Raw genomic sequence first — 18,650 nt, 5'->3', positions numbered from 1 at the left:
TTGCCTGCACTGCTTCCATTGTATGCATATTGATCTCATGCATATTCATTTGGGAAATCCTGAAAACCTGGCCTGACGAAGGCCAAAGTTGGGCAGGCCTGCTCCACAGTGAAGAAGTGGTGTGCAAACTTTCAGAACATATGAACGTAAGAATATAAGAATTGCCATCTCCGGATCAGACCCTGGGTCCATCAAGTCCGGTGATCCACACACGCGGAGGCCCCGCCAGGTGTACCTCCAGCATGGAGGTTTCGAGACCAAAGATGCAGCAAGTTCTGGGAGGCCTCAAACGGTGTCCTGAAATTGTTAACCATGTCCATGACCTGGTTTTGGCAGGTCGGTGAATATCAGCTAAAACAATTCATGAGATACTACAGATATCCAGGGAATGTGTTGGGTGCATAATCCATGAGCAGCTGGGTATGCAGAAGCTGTCAGCTAAGTGGGTACCCAAATGTTTGAATGCTGACGAGAAATGACGTCAAGTGCCAACTTTTTAGAATGACTAGTTATTGTGCTACTCTTGATGAAACTTGGTTACACCACTATGATCCTGACACAAAACAACAGTCCATGCATTGGTGGCACTTAGGTTCTCCAAGGCCAAAGAAATTCAAGACCCAACAGTCAGCAGGAAAGGTTATGGCCACAGTGTTTTGGGATCCGGAAGGTGTTGTAATGACTGACTATCTTCCAAGGAGCCAAACAGTTAATGCAGACTATTACTTTAACTTGCTGTGCCATTTAAAGGAGCCATTGAAAGAAAAAAGGAGAGGGAATCTGTGGAAAGGAGTTCTCTTTTTGCAAGACATAAGAACATAAGAATAGCCTTACTGGGTCAGACCAATGGTCCATCAAGCCCAGCAGCCCGTCCTCATGGTAGCCAATCCAGGTCCCCAGTACCTGGCAAATGCACCTGCTTACAAGGCTTGCAAAACGATGGATGTTTTGACACAGTTGGTGTTTAAGTGCATAGACTCTACTCATGAGATCTTTCTCCATCTGACTATTTTCTGTTTCCAAACCTTAAAGTTTGAAAGGGTGACAATTTTTGAGTGATTCAGTGCTGATTGCAGCAGTGGAGCAGTATTCCAGTGAACAGACATCAGAGTATTTTTTGGAAGGGTTACAGATACTTCAAACACAATGTGCCAACTTAGGCGTGACTATATGGAATAACATGTAAGTTTCATAGTTCCACATCATTCCCTTCTTGGTTGGGCTGAGAACTTTTCAGCACCACCTCATACATACAGTATTTTTACTTTGAAAATCCTGCAAAGTCTGTGGAGTCAGAAGCATGTGCATACTTTTCACCAGTTAGTGTATTTATAAAATCTGTTCTAAAATATGTAGGAGGTTATTTAACTGTGATAATGGGAGAGGGGAACCTGTCACTTTGATAGTATTCAGAGAAAATATTTCAAGGACAGTGTACTGTTTGTGTTTCAGTCTGAAGAGAACATCTTACTCAATCCAGTATCCAATGGTGGTAAGTTTACAATCTGTTAATTTACAATTAGCAGTGATGATAGAATTAAAGGTGTTAAGCCCAAATATAATTGTATGAAATGTTGAAAAATTGGTTAACAGCTTGAATCTGTTTGTCTGTATACAATATGATGTGCAGTAGAAGTGGTAATGTGATTATTGTCTGTAACACACCTAACTCAGATTCAAAACAAAGCTTAAAACCTTCCTATTTCAGGATGCTTTCCAAATTGCAATATAAGACCCTTCCTAATTATATCTAACAAAGAGCTAGATTCACTAACCTGCTTCTCCATGCCTGATCCATGGGCGATTGCAGGCAGGCCGATGAATTCACTATAAGGCCTGCATGCAAATTGGGACGATGGACCCCCACCAACCGCATGGATCCTGGAGAACAATCCTTGAGCATGCACAGACTATCTTCCTTGACTGTAGATGGTATGCTCATGCGCTGGTCTTTCGTGCCCAGCAGAGCTTTTTTACTTTTTTTTTTTTTTTTTACCTTTAGCTGACTGTTTTTTCTACTTCGCGAGCCCTTGGTTATAACACGCTTTAAACCCATGGGTTAAAACCATGGGCTTGCACTGTGGGAAAGGGCAGGCGAGTCGGGGCTGAACAGGGCAGGAGAATCGGGGCTGAGCAGGGCGGCGAGACAGAGCTGGAAAGTCGGGAGCTGATATCAGGAGATTGGGGCTGAGCAGGGTGACGAGACAGCTGGAAAGTCGGGGGCTGAGATCAGGAGATCGGGGCTGAGCAGGGTGGCAAGGCAGCTGGAAAGTCGGGGGCTGAAAGCAGGAGATCGGGGCTGAGCAGGGTGGCGAGACAGCTGGAAAGTCGGGGGCTGAGAGCAGGAGATCGGGGCTGAGCAGGGTGGCGAGACAGAGCTGGAAAGTCGGGGGCTGAAAGCAGGAGATCGGGGATAATAATAATAAATAATAATAACTTTATTTTTCTATACCGCCATAGTCAGGCGACTTCTAGGCGGTTAACATGGTAAGAAGGCTGGACATTCAGCGAATTACAAGAGGTCTTAATGCAATACAATAATTCTGCATACAATACAATACAATAAGTCTGAATACAGTACAATACAATACGATACAATGAGTCTAAATACAATACAATACAATGAGTCTAAGTACAATACCATACAATGAGTCTAAATATTTTACAATATTCTAAATGGGAAACTTACGTTCTAATTGGAGTTCTATGGGTTATGAATACCTGAATACTTTAGTACTAACAGGGCGGTGAGACTGCTGGAAAGTCGGGGGCTGAGAGTAGGAGATCGGGGCAGAGAAGCAGGGCGGCAGAAGGCAGGGCAGTCGGAAAGGACCTGAGCGACTGGTCCTCAGCAATCGCTTATTTTTGGATCGGTCAGCCCAGTCAGTGTCCCTCTTTTTTTTAGTGAATTGCTGCCTGCCTACATTTGAATGCCGTTCCCCCTCATTTGCATGTGCGGATCGGAGGATGTTTGGGACAGAGGTTAGTGAATTAGGTCAGAGGGAAATTGGGTCGCAAACTGATCGGTACATGATCGGTTTGCGTAGTGAATCTAGCCCAATGAAAGAGAACCGCTTTTAAGAAGTGATTTTACCCTCCCTCCTTATCCTTTCCACCCCCTCCTTACCTCCCTTTTACTTTTTTTTGTTTTTTTTTTTTACATCGATGTAATTTTGAATCTTTTCCTTTCCCCAATCCCTCTTGTATCACTTTGTCTATGTCTCGTCCAAGATTAATGTTATTGCCCCATTTTACTACTACTACTATTAATTATTTCTATAGCACTACCAGACGCATGCAGCACTGCTCAGAGTCACAAAGAGTAAGAAAACAGTCCCTGCTCGAAAGAGCTTACAATCTAAATAGGCAAGACAGACAAAGAGGATGTCATGGATACAGTTAAGGGGAATGGTTAATCAGCGGGATGGGTTGGAGGGCAGAGGAGTAGGGTTAATGATTGAAAGTTATATCAAAAAGGTGGGTTTTCAGTCTGCTTTTAAACAAGGGAAGGGAAGGGGCTTGATGGACAAACTCGGGTAATTTATTCCAGGCATAGGGGGCAGCTAGATGAAAGGAATGATAGTCGGTATATCAAATTATAAATAAACTTGTAAACTAGGATTCTGGACTCCTTCCAGACAGTGGCAGCCCCAGATTGTAAAACACTTTGCTGGCTGTTTCCAGACTGAATTGCACTTATTAACTTTTATAAAGAAAGTTAATGACCTTTTTCTTCATTAAGCATTTAAGGTTGCCTGCTGATGTTTTCTTATTCTTTATTAGCCTATTTTATTATGTGTTTATAATGTGGTTTTATTTTGTTTGGGGGCAAATTTAGCTGGCAGTGGTCAGCGTTTCCTTTTTTTAAACACTGGCCACTGCTGACTGAATTAGACCCAGATATAGTGCCAGTCTCTATCCAGTATTGGCATGCAGTGGCATACTAAGGGAGGGGGCGGGGGAGGTCCACCCCAGGTGTACGCCCCAAGGGGATGTACAGCCGGCCACCCTCCCTATTCTGCCGCTACTGCTTTCCTTAATAAGCAGCGGCAGAAAACTTTAAATCAGGAGTATCCGTGGCCCAGCTTGTGCTCCCTCCTTTCCTTCCTTCTGTGCCTCCCTCCAGTGGGTGTTTAGCTTCTGGCTGGCTCCCCTGCTGAAGTGGTTTTTCTGCTCAAAGCCATGGGCATCGGCTCCTCGAGCAATCCATGGCTGCATCGGAAGCATTCCCTCTGCAGCAAGGAACCGACCAGAAATGCTGCTGCTGCATAGGGAAGGGGGGGGGGGGAGAGAAATGCTGCTGCTGCTGCACAGGGAAGGGGTGAAGAGAAATGTTCCTGCTGCACAGGGAAGGGAAGGGTGGAAGAGAATTACTGCTGCTTTAGCACCCAGTTGGGAAGAGAGAGGGAAGGAGGGAGAAGGAAGACAAGGGAGAGGAATGAGAGATGACAAGTCCATGGGAGGGAGGAAGGGATAGGAAAGAAGGAAAGGAGATACCAGACCATGGAGGGGGAGGGAGAGATGCCAGGGCATGGGAGGGGGGGAGAGGGAAGGAGACAGATGCCAGACCAGGGGGGGAAGGAAGGCAGGAGGGAGAGAAAGGAAGGAGAGGAGATGCCAGATAATGGAGGGGGAGGGGAGTTGGAAGGAGAGGAGAGAGATGACATTGCATGGGGGGTAGGGAAGGGAAACTAAGGAGACAAATACCAGACCAGAGGGAAAGGAGGGAGAGGAGATGCCAGAGCATGGAGAGAGAGAGATGCCAGAGCATGGGGGGAGGGAAGTGAAGGAGATAGAGATATCAGACCATGGTGTGGAGTGGGAAGGAAGGAAGGAAGGAAAGGAGAAGAGAGAGATGCTAAAGCATAGGGGAGGGGGTGGAGACAGAAAAATAGAGAGGGGGTAAAGCTGAAATGAATCATGTACAAAGGAGAGAAGGGGCACAGGATATACAGTTTGTTGAAGGGGCATAGAAAAAGGGATGATGCCATATAAGAACATAAGCCGTGCCTCTGCTGGGTCAGACCTGAGGTCCATCATGCCCAGCAGTCCGCTCACGCGGCGGCCCATCAGGTCCAGGACCTGTATACTAGCCCTCTATCTATACTCTTCTATCCCCTTTTCCTTCAGAAAATTGTCCAATCCCTTCTTGAACTCCAATACCGTACCCTGCCCTATCATGCCCTCTGGAAGCGCATTCCAGGTGTCCACCACCCGTTGGGTGAAGAAGAACTTCCTAGCATTGGTTCTGAATCTGTCCCCTTTTAATTTTTCCAAATGCCTTCTCGTTCTTGTAGTTGTCGAAAGTTTGAAGAATCTGTCCCTCTCCACTTTCTCTATGCCCTTCGTGATCTTATAAGTCTCTATCATATCCCCTCTAAGTCTCCGCTTCTCCAGCAAAAAAAGCCCCAGTCTTTCTAATCTTTCAGCATATGAAAGGTTTTCCATACCTTTTATCAAACGCGTCGCTTTCTTCTGAACCCTCTCGAGTATCGCCATATCCTTCTTTAGGTACGGCGACCAATATTGGACGCAGTACTCCAGATGCGGGCGCACCATCGCCCGATACAACAGCAGGATAACTTATTTCGTTTTGCTTGTAATACCCTTCTTGATTATTCCTAGCATTCTATTTGCTTTCTTAGCAGCCGCTGTGCATTGTGCCGATGGCTTCATTGTCATGTCCACTATTACCCCCAAGTCCCTTTCTTGGGAACTCTCACACAATAAAAGCCCTCCCATTGTGTAGCTGTTCCTCGGGTTTCTGTTTCCTACGTGTAAGACTTTGCATTTCTCTACATTGATCTTCATCTGCCATCTCGTCGCCCACTCCCCTAGTTTGTTTAGGTCCCTTTGTAAATCTCTCCAGTCCTCTTTAGTCCTAGCCCCATTGAAGAGCTTGGTGTCATCTGCAAATTTTATTACTTCGCTCTTCGTCCCAGTTTCTAGATCATTTATAAATACATTGAATTGCAGTGGTCCAAGCACCCACCCCTGCGGAACACCACTCGTGACCTTCCTCCAGTCCGTGTAGTGGCCTTTCACTCCTACCCTCTGCTTTTTTCCGGCCAACCAATTCCTGATCCATCTGTATACGTCTCCTTCCATCCCATGGTTCTTTAGTTTCCGAAGTAGGCGTTCATGGGGTACCTTGTCAAAGGCTTTTTGGAAGTCTAAGTATACAATGTCTATGGGGTCCCCTTTGTCCATCCGTTTGTTAATTCCTTCAAAGAAGTGCAATAAGTTTGTCAGGCATGATCTTCCTTTGCAGAAGCCATGTTGGCTTGTTTACATAAGTTAATGCCTCTCTAGATGCTCCTCGATGCTATCTTTTATCAGTGCTTCTGCCATTTTCCCCGGAACCGAGGTCAGACTTACCGGCTTATAGTTCCCTGGGTCACCTCTCGATCCCTTTTTAAAGATGGGCATAACATTGGCTATCTTCCAATCCTCCGGGATCACGCCTGTTTTCAGGGATAGATTACAAACCTGCTGTAGTAGTTCCGCTATTTCCTCCTTTAGTTCTTTCAATACTCTAGGGTGGATTCCGTCCGGGCCCAGCGATTTGTCAGATTTTAATTTTTCTATCTGCCTGTGTACGTCCTCAAGGCTTACTTCCATGGATGTTAATTTCTCTGCTTGGTCTTCTTTGAAGATTTGTTCAATGTATGTTGGATGTATCTTCTTTTGTAAATAATGATGAAAAGAACATGTTTAATCTTTCCGCCACTTCTTTCTCCTCCTTCACCACTCCCTTCCTATCTATGTCATCCAGCGGTCCCACCTCCTCCCTAGCCGGCTGCTTCCCTTTAACATATCTGAAGAACGGTTTGAAATTTTGTGCTTCCCTGGCTAGCCTCTCTTCATATTCTCTTTTTGCTTTTCTAACCACTAGGTGACATTCTTTTTGATACTTCCTGTGTTCATTCCAGTTCTCCTCGGTTTTGCCCTTTTTCCATTTCTTAAATGATTTCTTCTTATCCCCTATCGCTTTCTTCACTTCTTTAGTTATCCACGCCAGGTCTTTTGTTCGGCTCTTTTTGTATCATTTCTGAATCTGGGGATATACCGGGTAGACACTGGATGGAAGGGACAGAGAGGGTGGACAGTGGATGGAAGGGGCAGAGAGCGTATGGGCAGTAGATGGAAGGGGTAGGGAGAGAGGGCAGAAGCTGGGTGGAAGGGGCAAAGAGAGGGCAGATGTTGCATGGAAGGGAGAGAGAACAAACACTGTATAGAAAGAAGAGATTGAAGAGAAGATGATTAAAGCAGAAATGACAAAAGGTAGAAAGATTTTTTTGTTGCTTTACGTAGAATCAAGTAGTATTGTAACTGTATTGATAAAAGTTTGTAAATAGGAAATGGAAATAAGGCAATTTTTTTGGACTAAATCCCTTTCCTCAGGTCTGGACAGGATACCATAACAGCAGTATACTGTACTGTTCTGAAGAAAGATTTGGCCTCTGAAAGCTAATTGAGAAATGGATTAGTCCAATAAAATGGTATTTTCTTATTTATCATTATTTGTTTTATTTCTATTTGTTAATTTGTAAAGTGGTGATTGTTATGTATCAGTTTTTTCAAATTTACATCTACTGGCTTTATATTTTGCACAGTATTAGGGGACATGTGTCACTGTATCTGTGGTGTTGCATTGTATGCAGAGTCTGGTTTCTTGGCGGTTCAGTTTAACTCTTGTTTACATATTTCTATTTTTAGTTTGTGATTATTCCATATTGGGTGAGGGTATATCTGTGTTCTGTATGTATGAAAAGTACATGGTTTTCTGTTGGCATTGACTGTACATGATCAATTGACTGTGTGGGATCTGGCTTGTTTAGTTTTACAATGTGTATGTTGGTGTTCTAGTGCTCACTGCATTGTTTAAGATGCTGCCTTTTCCTAGATACACTCTTGTGCAATATGTGGATTGTTACTAAAAATTATATTTTTCATGTAGATGAGGGTGTGTCAAAAAATGATGGGCCCCAGGTGTCACATATGCTAGGTATGCTCTGTTGGCATGGAATATCAGGGTCTGGGGCATGCTGAGAGTTATCCTGGTACTACCCTGTTCAGCAGCTAATTCAGTCAGCAAAAAGGCTATTGTAAGTTAAATGGATAGCTGTCTAGGTACTGTCACTGAATACCAGTGGCGCAGAGATGATTCTCAACCCCCATTTCTCGACCCCAGTGCTAATGTACAGTGCCATGGTAGTTAGAGGAGATATTCATTGACACTCTTTGGTTAGGTCTTGCCTGGTCAAACCATGCTGAATAGCCATTCCTTTATGTTTTAATTGTGACCTGCTACCAATCCTCTTGTGTAATTGGAAGGATTGGAAGAATATAAGCCATGTTAAAATCAATTAATTAAATAAATGAGAAATGTACTTTTCAACAATTCAATGAAATCTATATCAACTCTATAGGAGAGGATTTCCATTCACCACAACCTTCTGCTGCCAGGGGTATTTTAATACTGGACTGCAGTGGAATAACTTTCTTTGATTATACTGGCGCAACTATACTTGTTCAGGTAATTCATTTTTGATTTTCCTTTTTTTGGAACACATGGGGATGCGATTGTGGATGGAGCCGATGGATAGCGAGTGGATATATGAAAGAAAAAGAATAAATAGCAGCCATGCATTTCTTTGAATAGCTGCAAATATTTTGGGGCTTTGAACTACTTTTTTTCAATTGATCATGTGGTAATGTGACTGAGGGTATGGCTTGGATCTGTCAGAAACACAGCAATATATTCAGGGTTTGCAAACAAAAGGTATTTTAATGTTCTGAATCAATATATGCATCCCTGTTACTTCACAGGCTTGATGAATCCAGCACAGTTATCGTCTCTTTATTTTTTACTGGTTCTCAAATCACTCTTAGCACTCTTTCTCTAAGGCTGGTTCCCAGCTTAGTCCAATACTGTCTCTTAACACCTTCCTATGTCCCCTCTGTACATATGTCAAAAGCAAGTATTTTCTGAACACTGGACAAGGTTATCCCCTACTTTCACATTCTTCCTACTCAAAGCCATACTGCTTTCCTGATGCTCTCCTCAGGTACTATAGCTGAACCTCAACTGGAGTCCTTTTCCCTCAGGACCTCCATTCTGGAAGCCTAAGAACATAAGAATAGCCTTACTGGGTCAGACCAATGGTCCATCAAGCCCAGTAGCCTGTTCTCATGGTGGCCAATCCAAGTCACAAGTACCTGGCAAAAACCCAAATAGTAGCAGCATTCCATGCTACCATCCCATGTCTGTTTCAACAGCAGACGATGGACTTTTCCTCCAGGAATGGTTTTAAAAGTATTACTCTGTAACTTCGAGCGTCCTCCAGTCTTTGTAAATCTTGATGCAGTAAAAAAAATAGATCCACTTGTACCTGTTCTACTCTTGACTCGAGGCCTCTCCTTGCTCTCACTTAGGGCATTTAATTCCTTTATGGCCTGGGCTCCATCCTTCTGATTCAGGCTCAGTCACAGCATATTAGTGCCACCTGTTGTAAGGTGGCTAAACTACACCAACAGTGAGGGAGTGCTCTTCACTATACCATCCACTCCTTCATTCATGTCTATATGAATGTAGATGAGTGACTCAATTTAAAGGTGATAGGAAAACTGAAAATGTAGTGTGGTAATTAGGACAAAACTTTTGGGGTTCTACTGTAGGATCATAATCTGTGTCTATGACTTTCTATGTTCAAACTGAACAGCCAATGTCCTAAGGCACATTAGTGGTAATGAAGATGAGTGGAGGGCCTAGATTTAGGCACCTAGAGGGTACCTAATTGGAGCCTATTCTATAACCTTTTGCATTAATATTTGCATGTCACTAAGGTACAACCAAAGTGGTTTGCATATTTGAAGGTACTTTCTGTGTACCTTAATGTATGTTCCCAGTAGTGGCAACACACAGCCGCCTGGATTCTATACATAATACCCAAATTTTGGGTGTTTTTCTGAGATGTTCATGCAAATTAATAGGATAATGAGCTTTTAACTATCAATAACTGAGTACTAAAAAACAATTATCGATGTTGATTGCCATGCATTAAAATTAGTATCCGCATTTGGCTGCGCACTATTCTATAAAGCATAATACCTAACTCTGCTAGCATGTAACTCAAAATAGGGTGTGATAATGGGCGTGTCAGGGGTGTTTTTACAGAATACAGCCTCACGCGCATAACTTGGGCACCAGCATTTACACTAGCTTTCTGCAGGCATAAGTACGGTACCCAAAGTTATACATGGGAATCAGCACTAAGCGTGATTCTATAAAGGGTTTATGCCATTTATAGAATTGCACTTAGTGCTTTTCTTTTCTGGTGCTGGATTCTTAGCGCCATTTATAGAATTTCTCCCAAAGTACACATAACCGTGGGTGCCTAAATATAGAATTTCCCTTTATGGACCTAATTCTATATATGGAGCAAAAAAAAAAAATCTGTGCCCCCCAAAATTCACATGTAGCACTATTCTATATATTGTGTTTTGAGTTAGGTAGGGTTTATAGAATATGCATAGCACCTAAACCCACAACTAAAATTTAGGCGCAACCATTAATACCAACTAAAACCTGATGTAAATGACTGCATCTAACTTAGGCACAGATCAGGCGTATTCTATAACAAAGCACATAATTTATAGGAATGCCCATGACCCCCCCTTGACCCTCCCCTGGCCACACCCTCCTTTGAGATCCACATGGTAGAATTTACATGTACAACTTTATAGAATACGCTTAGCAAGTTCGTGTAAATTCTGATCTAGTACAATAGGTGTGTCATTGTGGATGGGCAGGTAATATCCCCATGCTCGTGAGCTGTGTAGAGGGAATACATTCTAGCTTTGAATCCCTCCTCCTTCACCTCCCTTCAGTTTGTACCAAAGCAGGTATTAGCCCCAAATAGAAACACATGTGAAGGAGGGGTATGGGGAACTCCCCAAACTACAACTTTGTTCTGCTCTGAAATTATAGTAAACGTGTTAAACATTGCCATTGAACAATAAAAACAGCAAAACAATCATGCCAAACAGAAACATTTATGGAGATCAAATAATACCCCAATGTGTTATATCAATAGATTATTCTTCATACCCTTAAGGTATGTCCAAAAATATGTCCAAATCAAAAATGCCTAGAACAAGACCTTTTGGATGTGGGAGGGGCCATAAAAGTGGTGGATGTGGCAACACAGTAGCGGGACACCTTATAGGGCACTGCTGTGAACTTCACAAAAAGGGTGCCACATAAACATCTCACCACAACTCCCTTGCATCCCCAAAACACACCATACCCACCTGTCTACCACCCCAATAGCCCTTATGGCTGTAGGTGTACAGTACAGTACAGGCAGTACAGTAGGATTTTTTTGGGGGGTTGGGTAGACTCACATTTTCCATCATGAATGTAGTGGTTAGAGTGGCTTATGGGCCTGGGTCCTCCTCTCTCTGGTTCACTAGCCTACCCTCCAGACTACTTAAGCTACCTCTGTGCAGCTCTACTAGGCTTTCTTATGCCAGATGCTGATGTTCTGCAGGCAGGTATGTGCGTTTTTATTCCGATTTCTATGGTGTTGTATGTGTGTGTGGTGGGGGGGGGGGGGGTCAATGATCACTGAAGGAGTGTGTGGGGGTCTGCACTTTGTTCCTGCAGTGGTTATCTGGTCACTTTGGATACCTTCTGGGCACTTAGACCTATTTTTACATCGCCTAAGTCACAACGTACAAGTTCCGTCTAGGCAGTCATGTTAAACTTTCGTTTATACTTGCAGTACGACTAAGTCTAGTTCAGCCCACATCCTGCCCAAATCCCGCCCTCACCACTCCTCCTAATATGCCCCTTTCAGCTCTGAAAAGGCCTAAGCTGTTTTTAGATACATTTAAAACCCGTTCCGATTATCGGCACTTGGACGACTTGTCTTTAAGGTTGTCCAAGTGCCAATTTAGGTGGGATTTTAGGCATATTTCTGTTTTAATTATGAGCCCCTTGGGCTCTAGCATATTCCTTTCATGTCTGCTTTTAATCATGCCATTGGGGTGGGGCTTATATAATCAAGGTGATAAAAAAGGAATTCTGTAAACTAACGTGAAAAAATTCTTGAAGTCATAGGAGCCAATTCTTTTTAATTATTGAGGGTGCTAAACCCAATGAAAATCACCTCTCCATGGACACAGTCAATGAGTTTGTTCAATATTGGGGGTGCTGAAGCACCCACAACACCCATAGACCTGGCTCATATGCTTGAAGTTATTGGGAACTGGATCTTCTGCTACTAATTTGCTGAATTTTTTTTATTTTTTTAAAATAAATCTTTATTCATTTTCAATTCTTTCAACAAGTGTACAATATTATTACAAATAACTCACATAACTCACTTGACAATCTTGAACAATGTTATTATAAATACTTTAAATCCCCCCACCCACCTCCCAAACCTCCCTATATCAACAAAATAATCAATCAAATCATATATATATGCATATTTATCCCTCCTTTATATTATAATTAATCTTGTATTAACATATCCCTCCCCCCCCTTTCTTTCAATAATATCTATAGATGATTAAAGTAAACTGTGCCTGAAGATTAGAGGCAGGGGTTAGAATCATGATTTTAGATCAAGTGCAGTACTCTAAATGGTTAAATTGCTTCGCTTCTAATTACAGCCTTAGACACATTTGCAGAACATTAATATGCACATTTTTAATGTGTTTAGATTTACATGGATTTTAAAAGGAATGATGTGGATGTGCTGTTCATACACTGTCTATGTAAGTATTACCTAACAGAATGAAAAATAATAAATGATTCCGAATCTGCTCAAGGACGCTTACAGTAGTCAGATGTGGCAAATTAACAACAGATGTTTAGATGGTTTGGCTCTATGTCATGATGCCATTGTACAGAGCCATGGTGAGACCTCATCTAGAATACTGTGTGCAATTCTGGAGGCCACATTACCGTAAAGATGTGCTCAGAATTGAGTCAGTTCAGCGGATGGCCACCAGGATGGTCTCGGGGCTAAAAGATCTCTCGTATGAAGAAAGACTGAACAAATTGCAGCTCTATACTCTCGAGAAGCGTAGGAAGAAGGGAGACATGATTGAGACATTTAAGTACATCACGGGACGGGTCAAGGTGGAAGATGATATCTTTCTTCTCAAAGGACCCTCGAACACAAGAGGACATCTGCTCAAACTCAGGGAAGGGAAGTTTCGTGGAGACGTCAGGAAGTACTTCTTCACGGAACGAGTGATAGAGCATTGGAACAAGCTTCCAGTACAGGTGATCGAGGCCCGCAGTATCCCAGACTTCAAGAATAAATGGGATACCTATGTGGGATCACTGCGAGGGTCATACCAATGAATAGGGTCGCTAGGATATTGACTTAATAGAGCAGGTCAGTAGAGTTAAGGGGGCCAGTAGACTTATAAGGGTGGGTCAATGGTGTGGGCAGACTTGATGGGCTGTAGCCCTTATCTGCCGTCATCTTTCTATGTTTCTATGTCTTGGTGAATTAGATTTTTAAGCCAGAACGATGATCTTTGGAATGGCTGAGCACAGGGAACGGTGGCGTAGCCAGGGAGGTTGGCACCTGGGGCGGTGATGCCTGGCGTCACTGTGCTATGCGCTCCCTGCTCTTTCCCATCACACTATGCACCCCTCGCCACTTGAACACCTCCCCCTGCACCTCTTGAAATGTTTGCTGGCATGAGCAACAGCTTCCACCTGCCTTGACTCCCTTCTGACATCACGTCCTGGTTCTGCTAATTAAAAATGGGCAAGCAGGTTGGTACAGAACAATCAGGAAGGAAAGATAAGGGGAAGTTCCTAAGTATAAAATCTTGTGTGTTGATCTCAAAGCTTTATGCTGGACCCTAAACAAAATCAGGAGGTGTGACATAGTCTGCCAAAACATAGTGTTGAAAATTTTAGAAAAAAAAGAGTTGTTTTATTGGGATTATCTACTCATCTGCATGTTGCTTCCCACTTCTTTTTGCTACTGCTTGTTTTGTGGGACCTCTTTGGATTTTCTCTTTGCTTTATGGTCATAACAATTAGCATGTGAGAGAAGGCGATTCCCCTCCTAAAAGGCAGCCTGTAGCACTTATCCTGAATTCTTGGCTAGGGATATGAAAGCACCTCTTGGTCCCTCTGATTCTACAATTTCTGCCTTATAAAGAAACAATGCCAAATGTGATTATATTATTTATTAGAAAATAAAAATACTTGGAAGTATGGCAAGCCGTTACATTAGTTACACACATACACTAATGATTGCAGAAAAATATATACTGTATGAATATAATTGGTAACACTGGATTTGTATGTAAGGAACATTACAAACTACATGGTTACACTAATAAATTTCCTGAGAAGACATCACAAAGCAGCAACTATATCTTAGGCTAATCACCAAGAGTCCCAAAGTAACCAACCCTTAGACAAGCAAAGTAGTTGAGACTAACTGGCTCCCTAGAACTATATACTGTATTTCCCCGCCTATAGGCCGCCCCAGTGTATAGGATGCAAAAAAATGCCTATACATGTTTTAAAACTGGTAGATAAGCCACCCCATTGTATTAGCTGCATCTTATCTACCAGTAACTGGGGCGGCCTAAAACTGAGGCAACCTATACAATTTTAAAAAATCATTTCCTCCCCTTCCCTCGCTGCTCCTCATATCATGGCGGTGCAGGGCAGGAGAGATCTTTTCGATCTCCAGCCCCGCCTCGTATGTGCCTTTGCCTTGTGAGTCCCGTGAGAACTGATGGCAAAGGCATGCAGGAAGTAGCGCGGGGCCGGGCTGGAGATTGAAAAGATCTCTCCTGCCCTGCACCGCTGTGATTTGAGGAGCAGCGAGTCCAGCGAGGGAGGTGGGAGGGGGGGGGATGCTTTTTAAAAATTGTATAGGCTGCCCCAGTTTTGCAAGCCGCATCCACTGGACTATTTGCCTTCTATGTGGACTAGAAAGTATATGGAGCTTTGAATTTTTGTACTTGAAATTAATTATTGTATTTGCTGTACTTTCTTTGATTGTATGGTTGATATCATGCTATGGTTAAAATGTAAACAAAACAATATTTTATTTTTATTCTGTTTTTTTTCATTCCAGCATCCTTAATCAGAGCACTGCAGCACAGTGGCCTGAAACCTGAAGATCCTGTTTTCTTTGACTCTGTTTCTGCAGCACTTGATGATATAAGTTCAAGCAAGGTAAGCCTAATTTCAGGCTGTAAAGGCAAATCTTCTGTTTGCAGGAAATGTCTATCTTGCAAAAATCTAAGATTAGTTGTACATTAGCTTATATAAAACATGTTCAATCAATGTAGATATGTTGTAGTGTTTTACCTTATCATTCAATGTAAATAAAATATACAATTGACACAAAACTTAGAGCTGTGGTTCTTTTTTTGGCATGTGATGCCACACAGCTTTTCTTCACAACTAACTAATTTTATATCATTCCTCCTTCTACATTTGTGTCTCTTATGGCCAGGGCTAGAATTAGGGGGTGGGGGTGGGGGGGCAAATAGGGCAGCTGCCCTGGGCCCCAAGGCTCTGGGGGGCCCCTCATTGGCCGAGATGTCCTCCCCCTTCTAACTGCACCAGTTGATTGTCGCCTTCACCTTTGTTCTCATTCATTTTTGTTGCAGGGAACTGCCGGCTGCAGCAGCAATTCTGAAGCGCATCCTGCAGCCTTCCTCCATGCTTTCCTTCTGCTGCAGTCCACCCAGGTGGAAAAAGGAAGTTGCATCATTGGGAGTGGACCACGGCAGAAAGAAAGCATGGAGGGAGGGCACAGGCTGTGCTTCAGAGTTGCTGCAGCAGCTAGCAGTTCCATGCAACAAAAATGGATGAGACCGAAGGTGAATGTGACATCGGACCAGCAGGTTAGAAGGGGGAGGACATGCTGGACCAGGAAACTCCCTGGACCAATTGTTTTTATTTATTTTTTTTTTTAAAGTAGAATGGGGGATAGTTTTCAAAGAAGTGCCAGACTGGGGGTGAAGGGGAAGAACTATAGGGCCAGAAACAGAGGGTACTAGAGAAAGAGAGATGTGGGCAGTGGTCTGGAGGGAGAGAAGAGAAAGGGAGAGAAGTTGGATGTGGGGTGCTATGGAGGAAAGGGGAAAGAGCTACTTGAAAGGAGGACAGTTGGGAAGAGAAAGGCAGAGATGGTTGACCTGGTGATGTTGTAGAAGGGAGGGAGAGATAAACAATATGAGGGTAAGGAAGTTGGAAAGGGAAAGATGGTGGACCTGGCGGAAGCAGGGAGCGATATGGGACGAGGGAGAGAAATTGGACCTAGGGATAGAAGGAGGATAGGGAGGAAGAAATGTTAGTTCTGGGGTGAAAGGGAAAGAGAGATGTAGCATCTTCTTTTTCCCTCCTTCCCATTGTTCAGCATTTAGGAGGCACAGAAGAACAACAGAAAAGAGAGAAAGAAATGTTAGACCATAGGGAGAAAGATGGAACCATAGGAGGGAAGAAAGGTGGGATAAAAAGATGCTAGAGGATGGAGAGAAAGGAACAGGGAGCTATAACCTGATGAGAGAGGGAAGGGGATTCTGGAAGTGGTGAACCACATGGAAGAGGTCAAAAGGGGGATGACAAGATGAGAAAGAGAACACTGAGTACAGTGGTAGAAATGTGGTAATGGAGAGTAGATAGAAGGAAATAGGAGGCTGGGAAAGGTGTGAAATGGGAAAACTAGAGAATGAGAAGAGATGGAAAATTGATAGGTAACTGAAAATTTAAAAAGAAGGAGAAGAAAGAGGGTGAGATTTGAGTGGGCAGAGGGAGAAGCGAAAAAAGGGAGGAAAGCTGAAATGGAAAAATCAATATGTTGGAGACAGGCATAATGAGGAAATGGAGAAAAAAAAATGGACAGCAGATGGTAGAAAATAGACAAAAAGTAAAAAGAGAAACTGGGACCAGGACGATGGAAAACCAAAATGTTCATACAACAAGGTAGAAAAAAGTGTTTTATTTTGATTTTGTTAACTTTGGGATATGTGTATCACAAATATATTTGTATTCTATTCAGTGACATAGCCACACAGCTAATTTGGAGGGAGGGGGGAGGGGCTGGAGCACCACATTTTCTCCCCATCTGCATGCAAAATATAAATACTTGAGCTGGTGGGGATCCCCAAGCCCTGCCTATTGAAGACCTCCTCCTCCAGTCTTCCAACCAGAAATCTCCAAGTTTCGCAGCTAGTGGCCATATCCTCAAGTTGCCACTTCTTTCATGCATTCATGAAAGCCGTAGGGGTAGGGAGGCAGCTGCAGAAGCTCTGAAATACTACAGAACATGGAGAGTTCTGGTCACTGGATCTGAGGAGAGGGAGGAGGTGGTCATTAACTGGTGAGGCTTGGGGATCCCTACCAGCTACAGCAAGGGAGATGTTCATTTTATTTTATTTTTTTTTTGGGGGGGGGGGTCTAAGCTCAAAGTGAGAAGCCCAGCCCCGTCTCACAATTATGCCACTGAATGTGCTGATTTTAATGTTTTGGGGTTTCCAGTTCAGTTTTGGTATTCATATTTCTATGTCTTATTTGTAATCCATTGTTCTGTATTGGGTGAAGGTCTGTCTGTGTTTTGTTCTGGAAGAAATCATTTAAAGTTGTTTTATACATATGTGGTATTAATGGTGGGTGGAGAATTTGGGACAGGGGCAGGTACAGTGGTACCTTGGTTTAAGAGAATAATTCGTTCCAGAAGCATGCTCTTAAACCAAAACACTCGTATATCAAAGCAAGTTTCCCCATAGGAAGTAAGGGAAACTGCTTTGATTGGTTCCACCTCCTCTCCCCCCCCGAGGCTACCGGCGCTGCTCCATTCTCCCCCCCTTGAGGAACCCGACGCTGTTCCAAACCCCTCCCCGCAATCCGGCTTCCCCCCCCCTGTGAACCGGCATCCTCCCACCACTCGCGTTGACCCCCCCTCCACCGTGATCCTACTTCCCCCCCCCCCCCCGAGCACGTCAATGACACTTTCTTTACCCGACTTGGCACCAGTGCCAGTGCCTGAAGATCCTCCCTCTTCTGGCGCAGCCTGGGCTGGGCGGTGCGTCGGAGATCCTCCCTCTTCTGGTCTGGGCTGGGCTGAACTGGCTTTGAGCATTTGCGCATGCTCAAAGCCTTCTGGTCTCGCTCTCAATCTCGGAGAGAGCGAGGCCAGAAGGCTTTGAGAATGCGCAAATGCTAAAAGCCAGTCCAGCCCAGCCCAGACCAGAAGAGATAGGATCTCCGACGCACCGCCCAGCCCAGGCCACGCCAGAAGAGGGAGGATCTCGGCACTGGTGCCAAGTCGGGTAAAGGAAGTGTCATTGACGTGCTCGGGGGGGGGAAGTAGGATTGAGGTGGACAGGGGGCAACGCGAGCGGGAGGGGGGATGCTGGATCGCTGGGGGGGGGATGCCGGATCGCGGGGGGGGGGAGCTCGTACAGCGAGGCAAGCTCGATTTACGAGGTACCAATTTTGCAAATGTTTTGCTCGTCTTGCAAAACATGCGCAAACTGGTGCACTCGTAAACCGAGGTACCACTGTATATGTACTTAGAGGTTACTTATGCCCTGGGTTGGCCATTGTTGGAAAGAGGACACTGGATTTGATGGTCCTTTAG

At 43.9% G+C, this 18,650-nt stretch overlaps 1 protein-coding gene across 1 annotated transcript in view; it reads left to right on the top strand.

Annotated features, from left to right (window-relative positions):
• Positions 1 to 18,650, top strand: part of SLC26A7 (solute carrier family 26 member 7) — a 178,562-nt gene that overhangs the window by 150,727 nt on the left and 9,185 nt on the right. The window contains exons 14-17 of the mRNA XM_033933334.1: positions 1,453 to 1,492; positions 8,433 to 8,539; positions 12,735 to 12,789; positions 15,135 to 15,235. Of these exons, the coding sequence (XP_033789225.1) occupies positions 1,453 to 1,492; positions 8,433 to 8,539; positions 12,735 to 12,789; positions 15,135 to 15,235 (303 nt within the window). The remainder of the gene's footprint in view (positions 1 to 1,452; positions 1,493 to 8,432; positions 8,540 to 12,734; positions 12,790 to 15,134; positions 15,236 to 18,650) is intronic.

Source organism: Geotrypetes seraphini, chromosome 2 (assembly GCF_902459505.1).
Source record: "Geotrypetes seraphini chromosome 2, aGeoSer1.1, whole genome shotgun sequence".
Classification (NCBI taxonomy): Eukaryota; Metazoa; Chordata; class Amphibia; order Gymnophiona; family Dermophiidae; genus Geotrypetes; species Geotrypetes seraphini.
Note: the sequence above shows the minus strand (reverse complement) of the source record. Positions and strands in the feature narration are given on the sequence as shown.